The sequence below is a fragment of the Staurois parvus genome, unplaced genomic scaffold, assembly GCF_062004578.1.
Source record: "Staurois parvus isolate SC_StPar_1 unplaced genomic scaffold, SC_StPar_1.0 ptg000145l, whole genome shotgun sequence".
NCBI classification, from domain to species: Eukaryota; Metazoa; Chordata; class Amphibia; order Anura; family Ranidae; genus Staurois; species Staurois parvus.
The window spans coordinates 16,334,859-16,353,247 of NW_028317941.1; the positions used below are offsets into that span (position 1 = coordinate 16,334,859).

The window sequence follows — 18,389 nt, forward strand, 5'->3', positions numbered from 1 at the left end:
TATTGCAGATTCAGTCTTCCCAGCCTGGTACAGGTCTACAATTTTGTTTCTGGTGTCCTTCGACAGTTCTTTGGTCTTCACCATAGTGGAGTTCAGAGTGTGACTGTTTGAGGTTGTGGAGTTGTGAGTTGAGGTTGTCTTTTATATTGATAACAAGTTCAAACAGGTGCCATTGATACAGGTAATGAGTGCAGGACAGAGGAGCCTCTTAAAGAAGAAGGTACAGGTCTGTGAGAGCCAGAAATCTTGCTTGTTTGTAGGTGACCAAATACTTATTTTCCACCATAATTTGCAAATAAATTCTTTCCAAATCAGCCAATGTGATTGTCTGGATTTTTTTTCTCATTTTGTCTCTCATAGTTGATGTCTACCTATGATGCCAATTACAGGCCTCTCTCATCTTTTTAAGTGGGAGAACGTGCACAGTTGGTGGCTGACTAAATACTTTTTTGCCCCACTGTATATATATATATATATATATATATATATATATACAGTTGTGTTCAAAATAATAGCAGTGTGTTGAAAAAAGTGAATAAAGCTCAAAATCCTTCTAATAGCTTTTATTTCCATACACACAAATGCATTGGGAACACTACACATTCTATTCCAAATCAAAACATGAAGAAAAATATATCAAATTTGTGTTGTTCCTCTAAAAAAAATTGAAGAAAAGTGAATATTAGATTGTTAAAAAAAAATAGCAGTGTTTGTATTCTTCTTTAAAAACTCAAACATTCACTATATAAACTGAAAAACTTTGAAGATTTTGCTTTCCTTTGAATCGCTTAATTAATATTTAGTTGTATAAGCACTGTTTCTGAGAACTGCTGTACATCTGTGTTGCATGGAGTCAACCAGCTTCTGGCACCTGTGAACAGGTATTCCAGCCCAGGATGATTGGACTACATTCCACAGTTCTTCTCTATTTCTTGGTTTTGCCTCAGAAACTGCATTTTTGATGTCACCCCACAAGTTTTCTATTGGATTAAGATCCGGGGATTGGGCTGGCCACTCCATAACATCAATCTTGTTGGTCTGGAACCAAGATGTTGCACGTTTACTGGTGTGTTTGGGGTCATTGTCTTGTTGGAACACCCATTTCAAGGGCATTTCCTCTTCAGCATAAGGCAGCATGACCTCTTCAAGTATTCTGATGTATTCAAACTGATCCATGATCCCTGGTATGCGATAAATAGGCCCAACACCGTAGTATGAGAAACATCCCCATATCATGATGCGTGCGCAACCATGCTTCACTGTCTTCACAGTGTAATGTGGCTTGAATTCAGTGTTTGGGGGTCATCTGACAACTGTCTCCGGCCACTAGACCCAAAAAGAACAATCTTACTTTCATCAGTCCACAAAATGTTGCGCCATTTCTCTTTAGGCCAGTCAATGTGCTCTTTGGCAAATTGTAACCTCTTTAGCACATGTCTTTTTTTCAACAGTGGGACTTTCTGGGGGCTTCTTGCAGATATCTTGGCTTCACATAGGCGTCTTCTAATTGTAACAGTACTCACAGGTAACTTTAGACCTTTTTTGATCTTTCTGGAGCTGATTGTTGGCTGAGTCCTTGCCATATTGGCTATTCTGCTATCCATTCGAATGGTAGTTTTTCGCTTTATTCCATGTCTTTCAGGTTTTGGTTGCCATTTTAAAGCATTTGCGATCATTTTAGCTGAGCAGCCTATCATTTTCTGCACTTCTTTGTATGTTTTCCCCTCTCCAATCAACATTTTAATCAAGGTACGCTGTTCTTCTGAACAATGTCTGGAACGACCCATTTTCCTCAGAATTTCAGAGAGAAATGCACTGTAACCAGCATGTACAACTTTTGCTGCCTTCCTTCCTTAAATAAGGGCAATAATAGCCACCAGTTTTTCAAAGAATGAATGACCTCACTAATAGAACTCCACACTGCTATTATTTTGAACATGCCCCTTTCAATTAGTGATTCAATTACACAGAATCAGCAGCATGCATGTCATGACTGTTGGGTCTTTTGGATTTCTATTACTCTACTACACCTGCTAGTAAATTATTTGCCATGTAGAAATATCATTTCTTCCAAAAATAGTGATTGATCAGGTTAGTGATGTCTGACTGCTATTATTTTGAACACAACTGTATATATAGTGCATATGGAGTTCTTCTTTTTAAAATGGGTAATAGCTTTTGTAGTAGCAAAGATGTAAAGATGTACCACCAAAATAATTTCATACATCTAGCTGAACTCTCCTGAACATTGTTTGGAACTTTGTTCATACAAAAGTGTATTTATGGCCACATCATTAATAATTATTTATACAGAGCTGACATATTCCTTTGTGTTTTAAAGAGATCATTGTCCCAGAGGACATTAAAATCCATTATCCTCACACATTAGGGAGCACACGTGCACACTTTATAAGGCAAACCTTAGCGGAAGGCAATTACCCTGTTTGTGGCCTGTCGGAGGAAACCAGAGCACCTGTAGTAAACATCACAGACACAGGTGGGACATCGAAATTGCATCCAGATAAGGCCAGGGTTGGAACAGATCCCAGAACCCCATGACCACCATGTTCATAGCAGCTGTTCTTAATAAGCCCTCAGTGGGCTATAATGTCATATATACACTGCTAGCACGTGCAACTGTTATCTGCAAATCTTAACAGGTAAAGCAGTAGAACATTTCTAAGGCCAGTTAAACGTAGCTATTGACAAACTATGCTGTATCTGACCCCCTATGACCTGACTTTGGTATTTCGTCCAGTGAGAGTTGTAGAACTCCAACGCACCTCCATTATAGTATGAACGATCCCTTTTAAAAGAGGCAAGTATAAGACATTCAGCAGAATAGTGGTACTGTATGAATAATGATGCTCTACCAGTTGTGGTGAATGACCAGACACAGGTTATTACTGTATAAGCTGCTCTGTTTTGTGTAGTAGGACCTGCACTAGTCTGTTGTACAATCATGGTTTCTTATGTTGCTGCCAGCTGTTCATGTATATTACAGATAGTATATGGAAAGCCTCCATCAGCCTAGTAGTAGTGCCAGGGTTGTTGCTGCCTTATCCTGTGACACCTTCTTTTGCTTTCAGTATGTTTAAAGCGCTAGAGTAGGGCATAATCTGTGATAGCTTTAGTGGTTAATTATGCAGGACTGTAATCCAGGGGGCATATTGTTTCATTTACAGCTGATGGAGGCTATCTGTAATAAACATGAGCAGCTGAAAGTCACAAAATAGAACCAGGATTTCACAACAGACCAGTGCAGATCCTAGTACCCAAAATAGAGCTGTTTATAATATTTTGTATCTGATAATTCATCACAACTGATACTGCATCACTCCATCACCTCCCAGCTGCATGACCTGTCCCCTAAAGCTGCCTGTTCCAAATCATTGTTTTCGCCTCACCTGAAGAAGCCCAAGCCTTCGCTCTGAGGACAAGAAGAGTTAATTTCATTACTCACGGGTTTCAACCACCAAAACTAGGCCCAAGCCAGGGGCCCAGGTGAGTCGCAAACTTTAGGCATCTAAATCCACCAAACCTGAAGATAAGTCCCTTTTGGCATGAAGGGACACCTCGACTCGACATGTGCTGGCCTTTGTGGACAATTGGTAAGCAAGCATCTCAAGTGCCTGAATAAAGACGGTACAAAAAACTACAAGCAAAAGATCTGCTCTCTCCACCCTCCCTGCATCTTGTTATCCAGCATGCCTGTATCTCCATACAGACTAGCAGATCTCCATGCCACATCTGTGGATCTTTTGAGCCAAGGAGATATCTCTGTCATTCCAATGGAGGAAAGGATTCAGGGCTTTTACTTCAACCCTTTCACTGTCCCAAAACTGAAAGGCATCCACCCCATTTTAATCTGAGGGCTGTAAATGTCTTCCTTTGAGTTCACCAGGTCTGCTATAGCCCCCCTCCATGTGCAAACCTGATGTCCCTATTTTTTCAGCACAATAATCACTACCTCTGTTTTTCTGTGGGTGCTCAACACTATCATCAAGGTATTGGCACCTGTACTAGCCTTACTATGCTGCATCTTCTATTGATGGAACAGTCGGCATCAATTCTGACTGAAAATGTGATGCAGAGAGTCCAGTGCTGTGATGCAGAATCAGTGCTGGAACGGTCACATCGCTTGATGTATCTGGGTGTCATCCTGAATATAGCTCAAGCCAAAGTTTTTCATCCCCAAAGAAAAAAAAAGTCTGACCCTCCACTTCTGATCTTCTCTGACTCTCCTTTGAGACAACTCAATTTGCTCAATTCCCCTTTAGACATCTACAACACAACATTCTGGTACAAATCAGGTCAGTCTCTAGAAGAACTGACTTGCTTGACACCAAAGACCAGGCTATCTCTGGATTGGTAGATGAGTAATATACAGTATGTCCAGGACTTCTTTTCTACAAAACTGAAGCATTCTGGGATTGGAAGTGATAGGGGAAGGGAAAGGGGAGAACATGACTGAAACCTTTAAATCACCAAGGGGGTGATTAAGGTTCAGGTGGGCAGTATTTTTGACATGAAGTGAAGATCAAGAACATGAGAACATCACCTCAAAATAACAGGAGGAAAGTTCAAAACTAATCTTAGAGGGGAGCATGCGCGATAGGCTGAAGATGGCAGTCGCACCTTGACCTTGCTCCGCTTCACCGCTCTCTCTTCCAGCCCTTCCGGAGCAGCATCAGTTACTTACAGCAGAGGAGAACAGGTAGCGGACTCTGTATCACTTGCAGATCCCCATGGGCATCAGAAATACCATCCATTATCCACCAAACATTTGCGGTCTACACATATGGATAAATATGTGTAACGAGCCGCATCCCCGGCCACGAGTGAACACACAATCCCAGCAGCAGAACCAGATGATCCGACAGGTCATGAGGCGGAGGTAACTCATCATACTGCTCTATCTCCCCCTTCTTCTATCCCCTATCTTACAGCAGACATTCTGGATGATAAGTTACATGGTCTTCTGCAGAGTTTGTCCCATACTATTTCAGCGGCAGTGGGGAAAATAGCAAAGGTACTGTAGGTTTTGTAAGGCCACACTGTTAGGGGTGGGAAAGGATAATGTATAGGAAATTAGAGAAGGGATTAGAGTATAAAGGAGACGGTGAAGAAAAAAAAAGAAAAAATAGTTAGATGGAAATTTAGTTTGGCTGGCTAGGAGTTTTAAGAGCGCAGCAACAAAAGAGCCTTGTATGCCTATGATACATAGTCATGTGGACTTGAGACAAAATGGATCAATATGATATAGTCGGATTATTGGATCCTGTTTCCAGGTTGAATCATAACAGAAGAGTCATGAAGTAATAACTGTTGCTCTGAGGTCGGAAAGGACTGTTGTATATAGCGTCTCCATTTTCGATTATAATGCTCCTCTCTATGCTGATGAGAGGAGGTTAGAAAGTTGAGCTGATCCAGACGAAGAAGGGCATTGAGATCTGTCTTGACATCTGAGATATTTGGAGGGCTGTTGGAGACCCATTTTTTCAGTATAGCTCTTCTTGCGACCATCAGGCAAGAGGACAGCCATGGTTTTGTGGCACGGAGTGTGGCAAGCTGAAGCGGGCTATCTCTTGGCAGAGGCAGTTCCAGATTGCCAAAGAGAAGAGGTAGGGGGTCCATTGGTAATTGAAGAGAAGTAATGGAATCAATTTAGCTGAGTAGTTGGGTCCAGAAAATAAATATGAGTTGGCAAGTCCAAAATCTGTGTTTTAACGAGGGTTTATAGTGACCACATAGAGGGCAGGTAGAAACTGAAGGATTCCCACGGACATATAAGCATGGCATATAGGCATGATGCATTAGCTAAGTTGTTGCTCCCACCAGAACTCATTGGTGTTGAAAGCGCAGGTATTGTTGAAACCAGTGAGGAGTTGATTAGTTGAAAATGTGTTATCAAAGTCTCTAATCCAGGGAGAGTTGGTAGAGGATGACTCTAGAGGTTGTATATAATGCAGATTTAACGGTCCATAGATGTTAGATATCTTATATTTTCGAATCCTGACTAAGGTATCTATGAACGATGAACGGAAGCGGCCAGCTTTAACTAGTGTTATCGTATTCACATAGTTACATACTTATAAGACGTATAGAAAATGGTGAGGAGGTAGATTGAAGGAAGTTGAGATCTGAGGAAAGGACAGAGGAGAGCCAGAAGCAATGTCATATAATTGGCTTACTAATTTGAGGTCCTGTGCAAACCATAGATCGTATGCTGCGTGTTGTTGCGGGACGGGGAAAGCAGTATTGTGGTGAATGGGGAGGAAGTGAGAGACCCATGGGGATACCCTTAGTTTGTGTCTGATTTGCCTCCACGTGATAAGGGTATCTCGTATGAGTGGATTATATTTTAAGTGTGGTGGGAGTGAGTTAGGGTTTGAATGTAGAAGGGCAGTGAGATCAAAAGGGTGAACCATGGCAGATTCTAATTGTAGATTAGAGTAGTTAGAGGAGTTGGTCAGCCAATCTATACATACTCGTAGAATGCAGGAAAGATTGTATACTCTGATATTTGGAAGACCAATTCCTCCCTCACATCTAGGCAGATATAGCTTCTGCAGGGCAATGCGTAAACGGCGACCTTTTCGTAAAAAGTTGGAGATCGCCTTGTTTAATCTAATTATGTCCGTATGTTTAAGCAGTAGAGGGATAGTGCCAGGTTGAAGAGCAAGGGGGATAGGGGGCAGCCTTGTCTTGTTCCTTTATGAAGTTTTATAGGGGGAGATATGTGCCCTGCAGCAATCACCTGTGCCATGGGAGCCGAGTACATAACTTGGACTAAATGAGTGAAAGGTCCGAATCTATGTAAAATCATCTGTAGCCACTGAAAATTAACATTATCAAAGGCCTTTTTGGCGTCAAGGGAAATTATCGCTATATCCTGGAGAGGATTGGTTTTTGCATGGCTTAATACAGCTAGTACTTTGCGGATGTTTGAAGTGGCAGAGAGACCCTGTATGAAGCCTGCTTGAGAAGGGTGGATGATGGAAGGCAAGATGATGGCTAAACGATTTGCTATAATTTTTGAGAGAATTATGGCGTCTAGATTTAGAAGGGAAATTGGTCTATAGGAACCCGGTTCAGATGGGTCCTTGTGTTTTTTTGCTATTAGTTTTATATGTGCTCGGAAGGCTGACGGAAGGTACGCTCCCCCTTCTTGTATTGAACAGTACACTGATTATAGGGTTTGAGAAAGGGTTGTATCCATGAGTTTATAAAATTTGGAAGTGTATCCGTCTGGGCCGGGAGCTTTACCACTTGCTAGGGCTTTTATGGCAGAGTGAATGTCGGATTGTGAGATAGGAGCATTGAGGGATTGGAGTGCTACGGGGTCAATTTGGGGAAGAGCAATACCGTCTAGGAAGGAGATAGCCTGTGAATGATCAATGGGTTCGGATCCATAAAGTTTAGCATATAAATTTTGCAATATGGTGTTTTAGTATGCCCTGGGAGTCTTTGAGGGAGGTGAAGTGTGTATGAGTAAACGGTTTATGGCACAAGCGGCCTAGCAATTTACCAGGTTTGTTGCCAAATTTATGGTACTGTAAATCTAGATAGGATTTGTGCATAGATTCTTGGGCTGTTGCCCATATTTCGAAGTGATGTTTTGCATCTAGCCAGGCTTTCCTGTGTTCATGTGTGTTGGATTCCGCCAAATTTTTTTGAGTCAGTTGGAGTCGATTATTATCTTCTGTGTATTTGAGAGTGAGCTTTTTCTTGTAGGCAGATGTAAAAGCGATGATTTTACCACATAAGACCGCCTTACCCGTTTCCCAGAATAGATTTGGGTTAGATAGATGAGCTGCATTAGTGAACTGGAAGTCCGCCCATGTGTCTTGGAGTTGTTGTAGCAGCTCCTGATTATTTGCTAAGAAGGAAGGAAAGCGCCACATTTTGAGTTGTTGTGTGTTATTAAGATAATTGAGAGAAATGGAGATGGGAGAATGATCCGAGATAGCAATATCGTGTATTTTCTGAAGATGAAGTGTATTGCGTTGCAATGGAATTGCAGAAAAAATAATCTATTCCAGAAAGCGAGTGATGTACCGGAGAAAAGAAGGTGAATTCCTTCCCCACTGGATGGGCCAAGCGCCAAATATCTGTTAATTGCATTGCTTCCGCAAAAGTAGATAACAGTGTGTGTAGAATAGGATTCCGAGGATGAACGATGGTTAAGATCCAGTGACTTTGACTTGTCTGCAAGGGCGTTCATGAATGAGTTGAAATCCCCTCCAACTACTAAAGGGAGATAGATGTAGCCAGCCAGTCTTGAAGACAAGTCCTGGAAAAACTGTTTAGATGGTGAGTTTGGGGCATATGTGTTGGTGAGGACCAGGGATTGAGACCCTACTTTAAGATGTATTGCTAGGAATCTGCCTGCTTCGTCAGTGTTTACTGAAAGTATTTCGGGAGTGAGTCTTTTGTGTATCAGCATAAGGGCTCCTGCTTTATTGTTTAGTAAGGGGGAGCCTATGACGTGCCCTACCCAGAGTTTCTTCATACGAGCAAAGTCGGTTTGACCTAGATGTGTTTCTTGGAGTAGTGCTATATCTGCTCTGAGTCTGCGGAGATGACGACGTATCGCCATACATTTATGTGGTGATCTCAAGCCCTTGACATTCCAGGATAAAATACGTATCATTATGTCACATGAAAGGTGATGTGTACCGAGATAGACTTACAGGTTTGCTGAGTGGAACAATCTAACCGCCCGTCACCACCCCGTCTCTGATGGAGTATGATTAACTCCCGGGGAGGGGAAAAGTCTCCAGAGTAATGTGATGAAGGAAAGTAATAAGGGAAAGAGAGAGAGTAGAGCAGGATGGCCCAACTGGGGCCTAACTGATTGGCAAAATAAACAGAAAACCATAGCAATATACTGTACTTCACATATATCTGCATGCTGTCCCTATGCTACCACCAGCATATCCGGGTAGTAGCAGAATAAATGATCTGTAACAGGGGCTCATTGGAGTTGTTGAGAGGACAGAGGAGCATAGCCCCCTGACCTATTTGGTAGCACCGAGGGGGAGTGGATTCAACAAATCGAGCGGCCAAAGCGGAACTTTTGGTCGAGGCAAGGCACAGAAAAGAGGTGTCATAATAAATGCATGTATAAATTATAAGAGTGACAACTAAGTAACCACAAAACCAAGAGTGTTATCACTATCTAGCAGCAATTAGATCTAACCATGGACTCAAATAGAGGAAATATCTAAAGGCCTAGAAGACTTATATGTAAATGAGTGGAGCAGGTAGATCAATGTGAGGAGCTATTCATATAGCACCTGTATGGCTGCTTCAACTCAGGATTGGCGAGATTTGGAGGAGGCAAAGTTAATGCATTGGTGTTTCGGTGGATCTTTGCGGGGGGCTTTGTTGATCTCTAGGGCCCGAGTGTCAGGTGGGATGGTGGGGAGACGTTACAGCGTCTGTGTCCGCCAAAGAATCTTGTAGATATTGAGTGGCTTCTTCTGGGTGGACGAAAGACTTTGTATCACCAGAGGGTGTAGAGAAGCGGAGAGTAGCCGGATACGCCAGGGTGAACTTGTAACCCCCTTGGTATAGCGTGGCACATATTTGCTGAAAGGCCTTATGTTTGCGGAAAACCTCTTGCGAATAATCAGCAAATAGGAGTAATTTGTGACCATCTATTTGCAGGGATCGGCAGTTGCAGAAAGAATTGAGAATAGCCACTCGGTCCGCATAATTGAGATATTATAGGGTAGGGTTAATGTGTTAAAAATGTCTATCTTGCCAAAGTTACTTTACCTTTTTGAAACATTCCCAGTGGCAATACTCAACTGCAAACTTTACAACAAGCATTTTTTAGATTTATTTAGCATGGCAGAAAGCCTTGAATAGCAAGAACGGTTTTTCTGACTCCAAAAAAACAGGGAGGCCTAGGGGTACCGGATATTACCAAATACTATTTAGACACTCATTTGAGACAAACGCTATCATGGTTCACCCAACAACCCCAGAACAGATGGACAGAGATTGAATTAGGATATATTTATCCGATTCACACATGTTCATTGCTACACTCTTTTCATTATGCATTACCCCTATCCCCCCCATGCTTGAATCTATGAAATTCACCCTCAAAATATGGTCAGCCTGTGGGAAATCCCAGCAGTTATTGTCCATGTGGTCTCCATTGTTGAATGCTTTGTATAATCCGGAGCTCCCAGATACTCTGTCTTACCCACAGATGAACTCTTGGCCAATTAGTTGGATATTTCAACTCCATCATCTGATCAATCCGGTTTCACGCAGGATTCGGTCATTTGAGGAGCTTAGGGTGTGGAAATCCACATATATATAATTATTTTTTTTTTTTTTACTCAGTCTTAAGTTTTCAATGAATCAACAAAATTTTTATAGGCTAGATTGTATGCAATTAATTAGACATCAAAAGCTGTATATAAACCAAAATAAAATTATGTTATATATACAATGACAGTACAACCCAATCTGAAGAATGCATTGTTTATATAAGGCTGTTTTAATAATGTGAATGCTTTTTGATTGTAGAAGCCAATATGGTTAATACTGGAGAGATAAATGGTTCCAGCAACCTCATGGATTTCCTTGATGAGCCAATTCCAGATGTTGGGACATATGAGGACTTCCATACTATTGACTGGTTAAGGGAGAAGTCACGGGACACAGATAGGCATAGAAAAGTAAGAGAACCAGATCTTCATATCTGACTTTTATTACTCTGCACTGAAAACTGATAATAACACACCAGGGTTTCTCAACCAGGTTCCATGAAAGTCTAGGGTTCCTCCAGAGGTTTCCAGAGTGATGATTCTCACAACCCATGTGATGCTCACAGGGAAGACTGCAGCTTACACCTGTGGTCATTGGAAAGAATTGGAAAGATCAATGGTGTCAGTGGAAACTTACTGTAAGTTCCCACTGACACCATTGATCTTTCCAATTCTTTCCAATGACCACAGGTCATGTGAGTATCATGGGTTGTAGATATAATAATTTTTAGCAGGTGATTCCCTGAGACCGGGAAGTTATTTCAAGGGTTTCCCTGTGTTGAAAAGGTTTGAAAAGGCTGCACTACACCATCACAAGAGCAATTAATTTTATACAGAGGGATCATAATAAAAGAAAATCACCAGTTGATAATGGAATCGATTGGAATGTTGAGCACAAGAATAGCTGCCTATAAGTGGAACCATTGTTAGCAAATTAGACGAGATACACATACAGTATGTAGCTGGAATAAAAACTACTTTACGGTACCCAGTTTTATCCTGAGGTTGAGATAAGAAGACTAACGTGATACTGTGTATCAATACTGGCAATGTTCATACAGCATATCACTAAATGTTTAGTTTCCTGTTTAGTGGCCTTTCAAGACTCAAGGCTTCTATGCAAAAAAGTCTTGTGGCCCCCCACATAGACTCTAGCTATACATCTATTCATGTGTGAGTATAACAGTCTAAGCATTTCAAATCACTGCAATCCTTACAGGGCATGTAAAATTTAACAGTTCATTTTTATTATTGGCCCTGGTGTGGTATAAAAGTGTTTTACTATTTATCTGTTTGATAAGTGAAAATAACACGTGTTGGTTCTGCCACAAATACAGTGAGCTCAGAACTTCCTCTCCTTTCCGCAGTATGGCTTCAAGCAGTGTTATTAGTCCTTCCCAGTTCTCTGTGTGTACTACAAAACATCTCCTCCTATGTTATTGAGACGATGAGAGGTGGAGGTGTTCTAACACACTTTCTGTCCCAGGGTGACAATTCTGCTCTGCCATATACTGTATACAGTACAGTTAGTGAGTCTTATCATCCCAGGACTAGAAGTGTGTTACTAGCAGGATCACCAGGTGAACATGAAGGAGAATAGAATAGAAGGAGAATAGAAGGAGCCTGGAAAAAAGAAAAATAATGCAGCCACCACATCTAAGGACTGGTAAGCTACAAAACATAACATTTGTGCTCTTTGATTTAGAAACACTTTACATATTTAAACAATGAAACAAAGGAGTTAAATGGCTGCCTAATACATAATGGTCTTGTATGGACACCTCACCATATGTATTTAGGAGAAACACCTGGTGTTTCCATTACCATGGGAAACAATAGCAGCTGCTGGGGAAATGCATTTCAAATGATAAGTATTTTGGTCCAAGTTTGATTGGCTGAGGAGGCTATAGTTTGTTGATGGAAATATGAGTAATAATAGGATTTCATTTTCACTGTTTTGTACAATGATAATAATAATGATAATAATAACAACTTTTTTTTAGATCACAAACAAAAGCAAGGAGTCTGTGTGGGAATTCATCAAAGGACTTCTAGATGCCTGGTCAGGATGGGTTGTCATGCTTAAAATTGGACTCCTAGCAGGTACGCTCAATGTTCATTCTATTGCATCTCACTGCATGGAGGTGCAGGTGGAGTTTATATAGTAGAACAATAGCTTTACACTCCTGGGCACCTCTGCAAGAAATGAACCAGGGTTACCTGCATCACACAGCATGCTCCCCACATCCAGTACCCATAGCTGCAATCAGTACCCTTATTTACTGTACTTGCCACTGCAACCATACTTCCACGACCCTCACCCCCTTATAATTCCCTTCCCAGACAACCATCCAGCCACACATCTCCAAAGCAAAGCTGCATAGCTCCAGGTAGAGCCATATAGTAACACTGAATAGGATGACCTCATGGCATGTGTGTAAGTAAAATGAACTGTAAGCACCTATGTGATGATGTCTTTGTCTATTATAGTATAATTCTGGTTGAAGGAATAGGGATAGTGGCAGAGTGGTGGCATATATGTATGTAAAGGCTAAATATAATGAGTCGTTTGATAACAGTATCATGAATAACGTAGCATATATAATGTAATGTCTCAGTGCAAATTGTGGACCTGGATTATTGCTGGAGGAGGAGTTGGAGGAGAATGAAGACTGTGACCCTTCTTTCTTCAGAACTGCTAACTGTGTATCTTTAGTACAGGTACCTATATAGCATCATTATATATATATATATATATATATATATATATATATATATATATATATATGTGTGTGTGTACAGTTACAGTTCCTACCTGATGAGGGCCATTATCAATATAGCCCAAAACTGTTGAATATGGAATGCTTTTTGATATTTGTATTTTTTTAATTTATGGTAAAAAAATTTCCTGTACAGCAATCCTGCGTTGGATTTTTCTATATATGGCTGCTGGGATGGTCTGATTGCTTTGCATTAAGAAGAATCACCGCTGCTGTGCACTTTGCCTCACCTGCTTGCATATACAGTCAGGTCCATAAATATTGGGACATCGACACAATTCTAACATTTTTGGCTCTATACACCACCACAATGGATTTGAAATAAAACAAACAAGATGTGCTTTAACTGCAGACTGTCAGCTTTAATTTGAGGGTATTTACATCCAAATCAGGTGAACGGTGTAGGAATTACAACAGTTTGCATATGTGCCTCCCACTTGTTAAGGAACCAAAAGTAATGGGACTATTGGCTTCTCAGCTGTTCCATGGCCAGGTGTATGTTGTTCCCTCATTATTCCAATTACAATGAGCAGATAAAAGGTCCAGAGTTCATTTCAAGTGTGCTATTTGCATTTGGAATCTGTTGCTGTCAACTCTCAAGATGAGATCCAAAGAGCTGTCACTATCAGTGAAGCAAGCCATCATTAGGCTGAAAAAACAAAACAAACCCATCAGAGAGATAGCAAAAACATTAGGCGTGGCCAAAACAACTGTTTGGAACATTCTTAAAAAGAAAGAACGCACCGGTGAGCTCAGCGACACCAAAAGACCCGGAAGACCACGGAAAACAACTGTGGTGGATGACCAAAGAATTCTTTCCCTGGTGAAGAAAACACCCTTCACAACAGTTGGCCAGATCAAGAACACTCTCCAGGAGGTAGGTGTATGTGTGTCAAAGTCAACAATCAAGAGAAGACTTCACCAGAGTGAATACAGAGGATTCACCACAAGATGTAAACTATTGGTGAGCCTCAAAAACAGGAAGGCCAGATTAGAGTTTGCCAAACGACATGTAAAAAAGCCTTCACAGTTCTGGAACAACATCCTATGGACAGATGAGACCAAGATCAACTTGTACCAGAGTGATGGGAAGAGAAGAGTATGGAGAAGGAAAGGAACTGCTCATGATCCTAAGCATACCACCTCATCAGTGAAGCATGGTGGTGGTAGTGTCATGGCGTGGGCATGTATGGCTGCCAATGGAACTGGTTCTCTTGTATTTATTGATGATGTGACTGCTGACAAAAGCAGCAGGATGAATTCTGAAGTGTTTCGGGAATATTATCTGCTCATATTCAGCCAAATGCTTCACAACTCATTGGACGCCGCTTCACAGTGCAGATGGACAATGACCCAAAGCAGACTGCAAAAGCAACCAAAGAGTTTTTTAAGGGAAAGAAGTGGAATGTTATGCAATGGCCAAGTCAATCACCAGACCTGAATCCGATTGAGCATGCATTTCACTTGCTGAAGACAAAACTGAAGGGAAAATGCCCCAAGAACAAGCAGGAACTTAAGACAGTTGCAGTAGAGGCCTGGCAGAGCATCACCAGGGATGAAACCCAGCGTCTGGTGATGTCTATGCGTTCCACACTTCAGGCTGTAATTCACTGCAAAGGATTTGCAACCAAGTATTAAAAAGTGAAAGTTTGATTTATGATTATTATTCTGTCCCATTACTTTTGGTCCCTTATCAAGTGGGAGGCACATATGTAAACTGTTGTAATTCCTACACTGTTCACCTGATTTGGATGTAAATACCCTCAAATTAAAGCTGACAGTCTGCAGTTAAAGCACATCTTGTTCGTTTAATTTCAAATCCATTGTGGTGGTGTATAGAACCAAAAATGTTAGAATTGAGTCAATGTCCCAATATTTATGGACCTGACTGTATATATATACTCCAATTAGCAGGGCCCTCCTATCCCTCTTGTATTGAACTGTATTGTTGCTGTATTGTCTCCCGTTATATTGTAAAGCGCTGAGCAAACTGTTGGTGCTATATAAATCCTGTATAATAATTATATATATATATATATACACAGTGAAGAAAATAAGTATTTGATCCCCTGCTGATTTTGAATGTTTGCCTACTCACAAAGAAATGATCAGTCTAAAGATCAAATGGTAGGTGTATTGGAACACTGAGAGACAGAATAGCAACAACAAATTCAAAAGAAATGCAAGTCTAACAAATTATGCACTGATTTGCATGTTCATGAGGGAAATAAGTATTTGATCCCCTTCACAAAACATGACTTAGTACTTGGTGGTAAATCCCTTGTTGGTAATCACAGAGGTCAGACGTTACCTGTAGTTGGCCACCAAGGTGTCCGTTTGTGAACCAGCGGTAAAGATCGCTGCTCAGTTCTCCGGCATTCTCGGAGAACACAGTTCTCCTGCGAATACAGTTTATGAAGCAGTTCTCCGAACGAAGGGAGAACGGTCTCCAAACGCTAAACAGAGGTAAACTATCTCTGCTTAGTTTTCGGTCCCTCTGATTCTCCAGCTCTGGGCTGGAGAATCTGGGGGGAGAACACAGATCTCCAGAGAAGGGCTGACATGATCTCCTGAGTGTCATAAACTGTGAATGACCAGAGAATAGCTGAGATCTGTTGAATCGCAGCTATTCTCTGTGTCATAAACAGACACCCAAGTTTGCACACATCTCAGGAGGGATTTTGGCCCACTCCTCTTGGCAGATCCTCTCCAAGACATTAAGGTTTGGAGGCTGACATTTGGCAAATCGAACGTTCAGCTCCCTCCACAACATTCAAAATCAGCAGGGGATCAAATACTTATTTCCTTCACTATATATATATATATATATACACACACACACTGTATAGACCTGTATATAATCAATGAAATTCTGAATGATGACACTAACATAAACTGCCACTAGATGTCACTGTTTCTCTTATTAACAGCACAAATGGCACATTTCTCTGTCTTGTATATCACCCAGGTCTGTGTTTCTCAACTTTTTTCCAGTCAAGGCAAATTCTGCACAATCTCCAGGAACCCAATTCTAAAATGTAAAAAACTTATAGTTTTACATAATGCAGCAGCATCCACACACTTAGAACACCCAATGTTAGAGGTGATATATTCTTCCAAAGCAAATTACACTTTTGCACACTGGGTACTAGTTTATATGCCAATGTTTCTCTTCTCCCTCAGTTTCTCTCCCTCACCCAGGTAATGTGACCCCAGTGCTGATGGAGAGAGGCAAGGGAGGGCAAGCAAGAATGCTGTGCAGGCGTTCAATGTCCTTCTTATCAACTGCTGATGTCATTGGTTGTTAGGATGCTGGTGGCTAGAAGTTTGTGATGGTGCACAATGAAAATCTATGGCTTTGTGCAGGGGCGGACTGACAACTCATGGGGCCCCCGGGCAATAGGGGATCATGGGGCCCCTGTGTCCTTGCCCAAACTCAAAAAAGCCTATGAAAAAGGTACCAGGGGCATCTCATGGGGCCCCCTACTGACCCGGGCCCTTGGACAGTGCCCGAGTTTCCAAATGGTCAGTCCACCCCTGGCTGTGTGCAACTAAAATGCAGGTTTGATCCACGGCTGGCTTGTATATATATTTTAGGCATTTTGCCAAAGCATCCCGAATAAACCCAAAAGCACCCTAGGGTGTCTGGGTACCCTGTTTGAAAAAGGCTGGCCTAATTCTTTCTCAAACTTTCTAACACAGAGGAATGCTAGATATAACTTTAAGGTCTCAGGGAACCCCTGGTAATAATTACTATATCTACAGCTCAGGGCACATTAGCATGAAAAGTAATTTGCTCTCTACAACAAAATTATTTTTGGTAGTAATAATGAAATAATGTCCAGAAATGAAATGCAGACAATACAAATTGTAAGATGGTTAAAGGAGAATTTCCCCCTTATATTGGTGATCAGTGAATTAAACCTCTTACATTGGTGGATAGTGGGAGAGGGACCAGCTGACATTGGTGAACATTGGGAGAGGGACCACCTTGCTTTCTAATTGTTTGCCATGCTGCACAGTCCTGGATGGTCACTAGGGAGAAATGCCCCCCTACACTGGTGATCAGTGGATGGAAGGGCCAAGTATACTGGCTGTCAGTTAGAAGAATGACACATTGGTGGTCAGTGGTTTGAATGCCCACTTACATTGGGGGTTAGCAGGAAGAAGAACCTCATTAAACCGGCAGTTAGTGGAAAGAATGTACACCTTACAGATATCTAAAATGATCATTGCTATGAGTGGTTACTTACTGGAAATGCAGAAATTGCTCAGTCCTTGATGAACGTGCCCGTCTATAGGATTAAATGGACTGCCCGATCAGGTTCACCTGAAAAACTGACAGGCGGACCTGATCGGACCCATCGTGTGAAGGTGTCAATGAATTGCAGCTAAATAGATAATAGTTCTTCAGCTTGTTAAAAATAATCTTTTTAGGTCTCATCCACATTGGCATGCCTAGGTTTGTTTTTTCTAAACACTGGAAGAGTAATTTGGGACAAATCAACCAGCTTTTATGTGTACAAGATCACTTTTCCCTGTCCTGCTGTAAAGCCCTGATTTTAGACATGTTAGGCCATTGTTTAGATGCATTTACATGCTTTTAACTGCATTTAGAGTGTCTAATCAGATCATGCTGGCCCAAAATTCTATTTTCTCTAAACAAAGCTAAACTGCCTGCACCTACATACAGGTAAAGACACAGTGTGAGTGGCTCCAGTGAAAAATCATTACATGTGTTTATATGCATTTATAAATGCCTTCTAAACCCATATAAACCAAAGTTTGACAGTGCCAGTGTGAATGAGGCCTTATGACAAAAATGTCATCACACCTAATGTTAGTCATTGATGGCTTAAATTATGACCATTAAGCCCACATGAGTCAGAGAGAATATCACTCGATTCCCCCATCTACTGTCAGCTCTTTTGCACTTGGGCAGTCGCATAATGCATGGCTGCTAGTGCTGCTGAACAGTGACTGCCTCAGCTGAACATTTCTGTTCATGTGAATGGTTAAAAAAGGGGAAAATGAGCATTGAGATTTTCTTTTCTTGGTGGGATTCTTACTTTCAGGTCAGGTTTTCCAATCTACCCAGTTGACTGTTCACCTAGACAGGCACCCTGGGGTGACTTTAGGTTTCTTCAGGAGTGCCTTGACAAAATGTCTAAAAATGCCCACAAATTGTATACAAGCCAGCATATGGATCAAGCCTGCCTTTTAGGGCTTGTTCACACTTGACTTCTTCCCAAATGCCCCTACAGTGTTAGACAGGGATTAGGCAGGTGTTTAATGAGCTTTGTATGGGCGTTTTACA

General features: G+C 41.4%; 1 protein-coding gene across 1 annotated transcript in view; it reads left to right on the plus strand.

The window, feature by feature from the left end:
- CLCN4 (Cl-/H+ antiporter 4) overlaps positions 1-18,389 on the plus strand; it is a 97,763-nt gene that overhangs the window by 22,436 nt on the left and 56,938 nt on the right. The window contains exons 3-4 of the mRNA XM_089673899.1: positions 10,552-10,703; positions 12,296-12,395. Of these exons, the coding sequence (XP_089530025.1) occupies positions 10,560-10,703; positions 12,296-12,395 (244 nt within the window). The 5' untranslated portion in view covers positions 10,552-10,559. The remainder of the gene's footprint in view (positions 1-10,551; positions 10,704-12,295; positions 12,396-18,389) is intronic.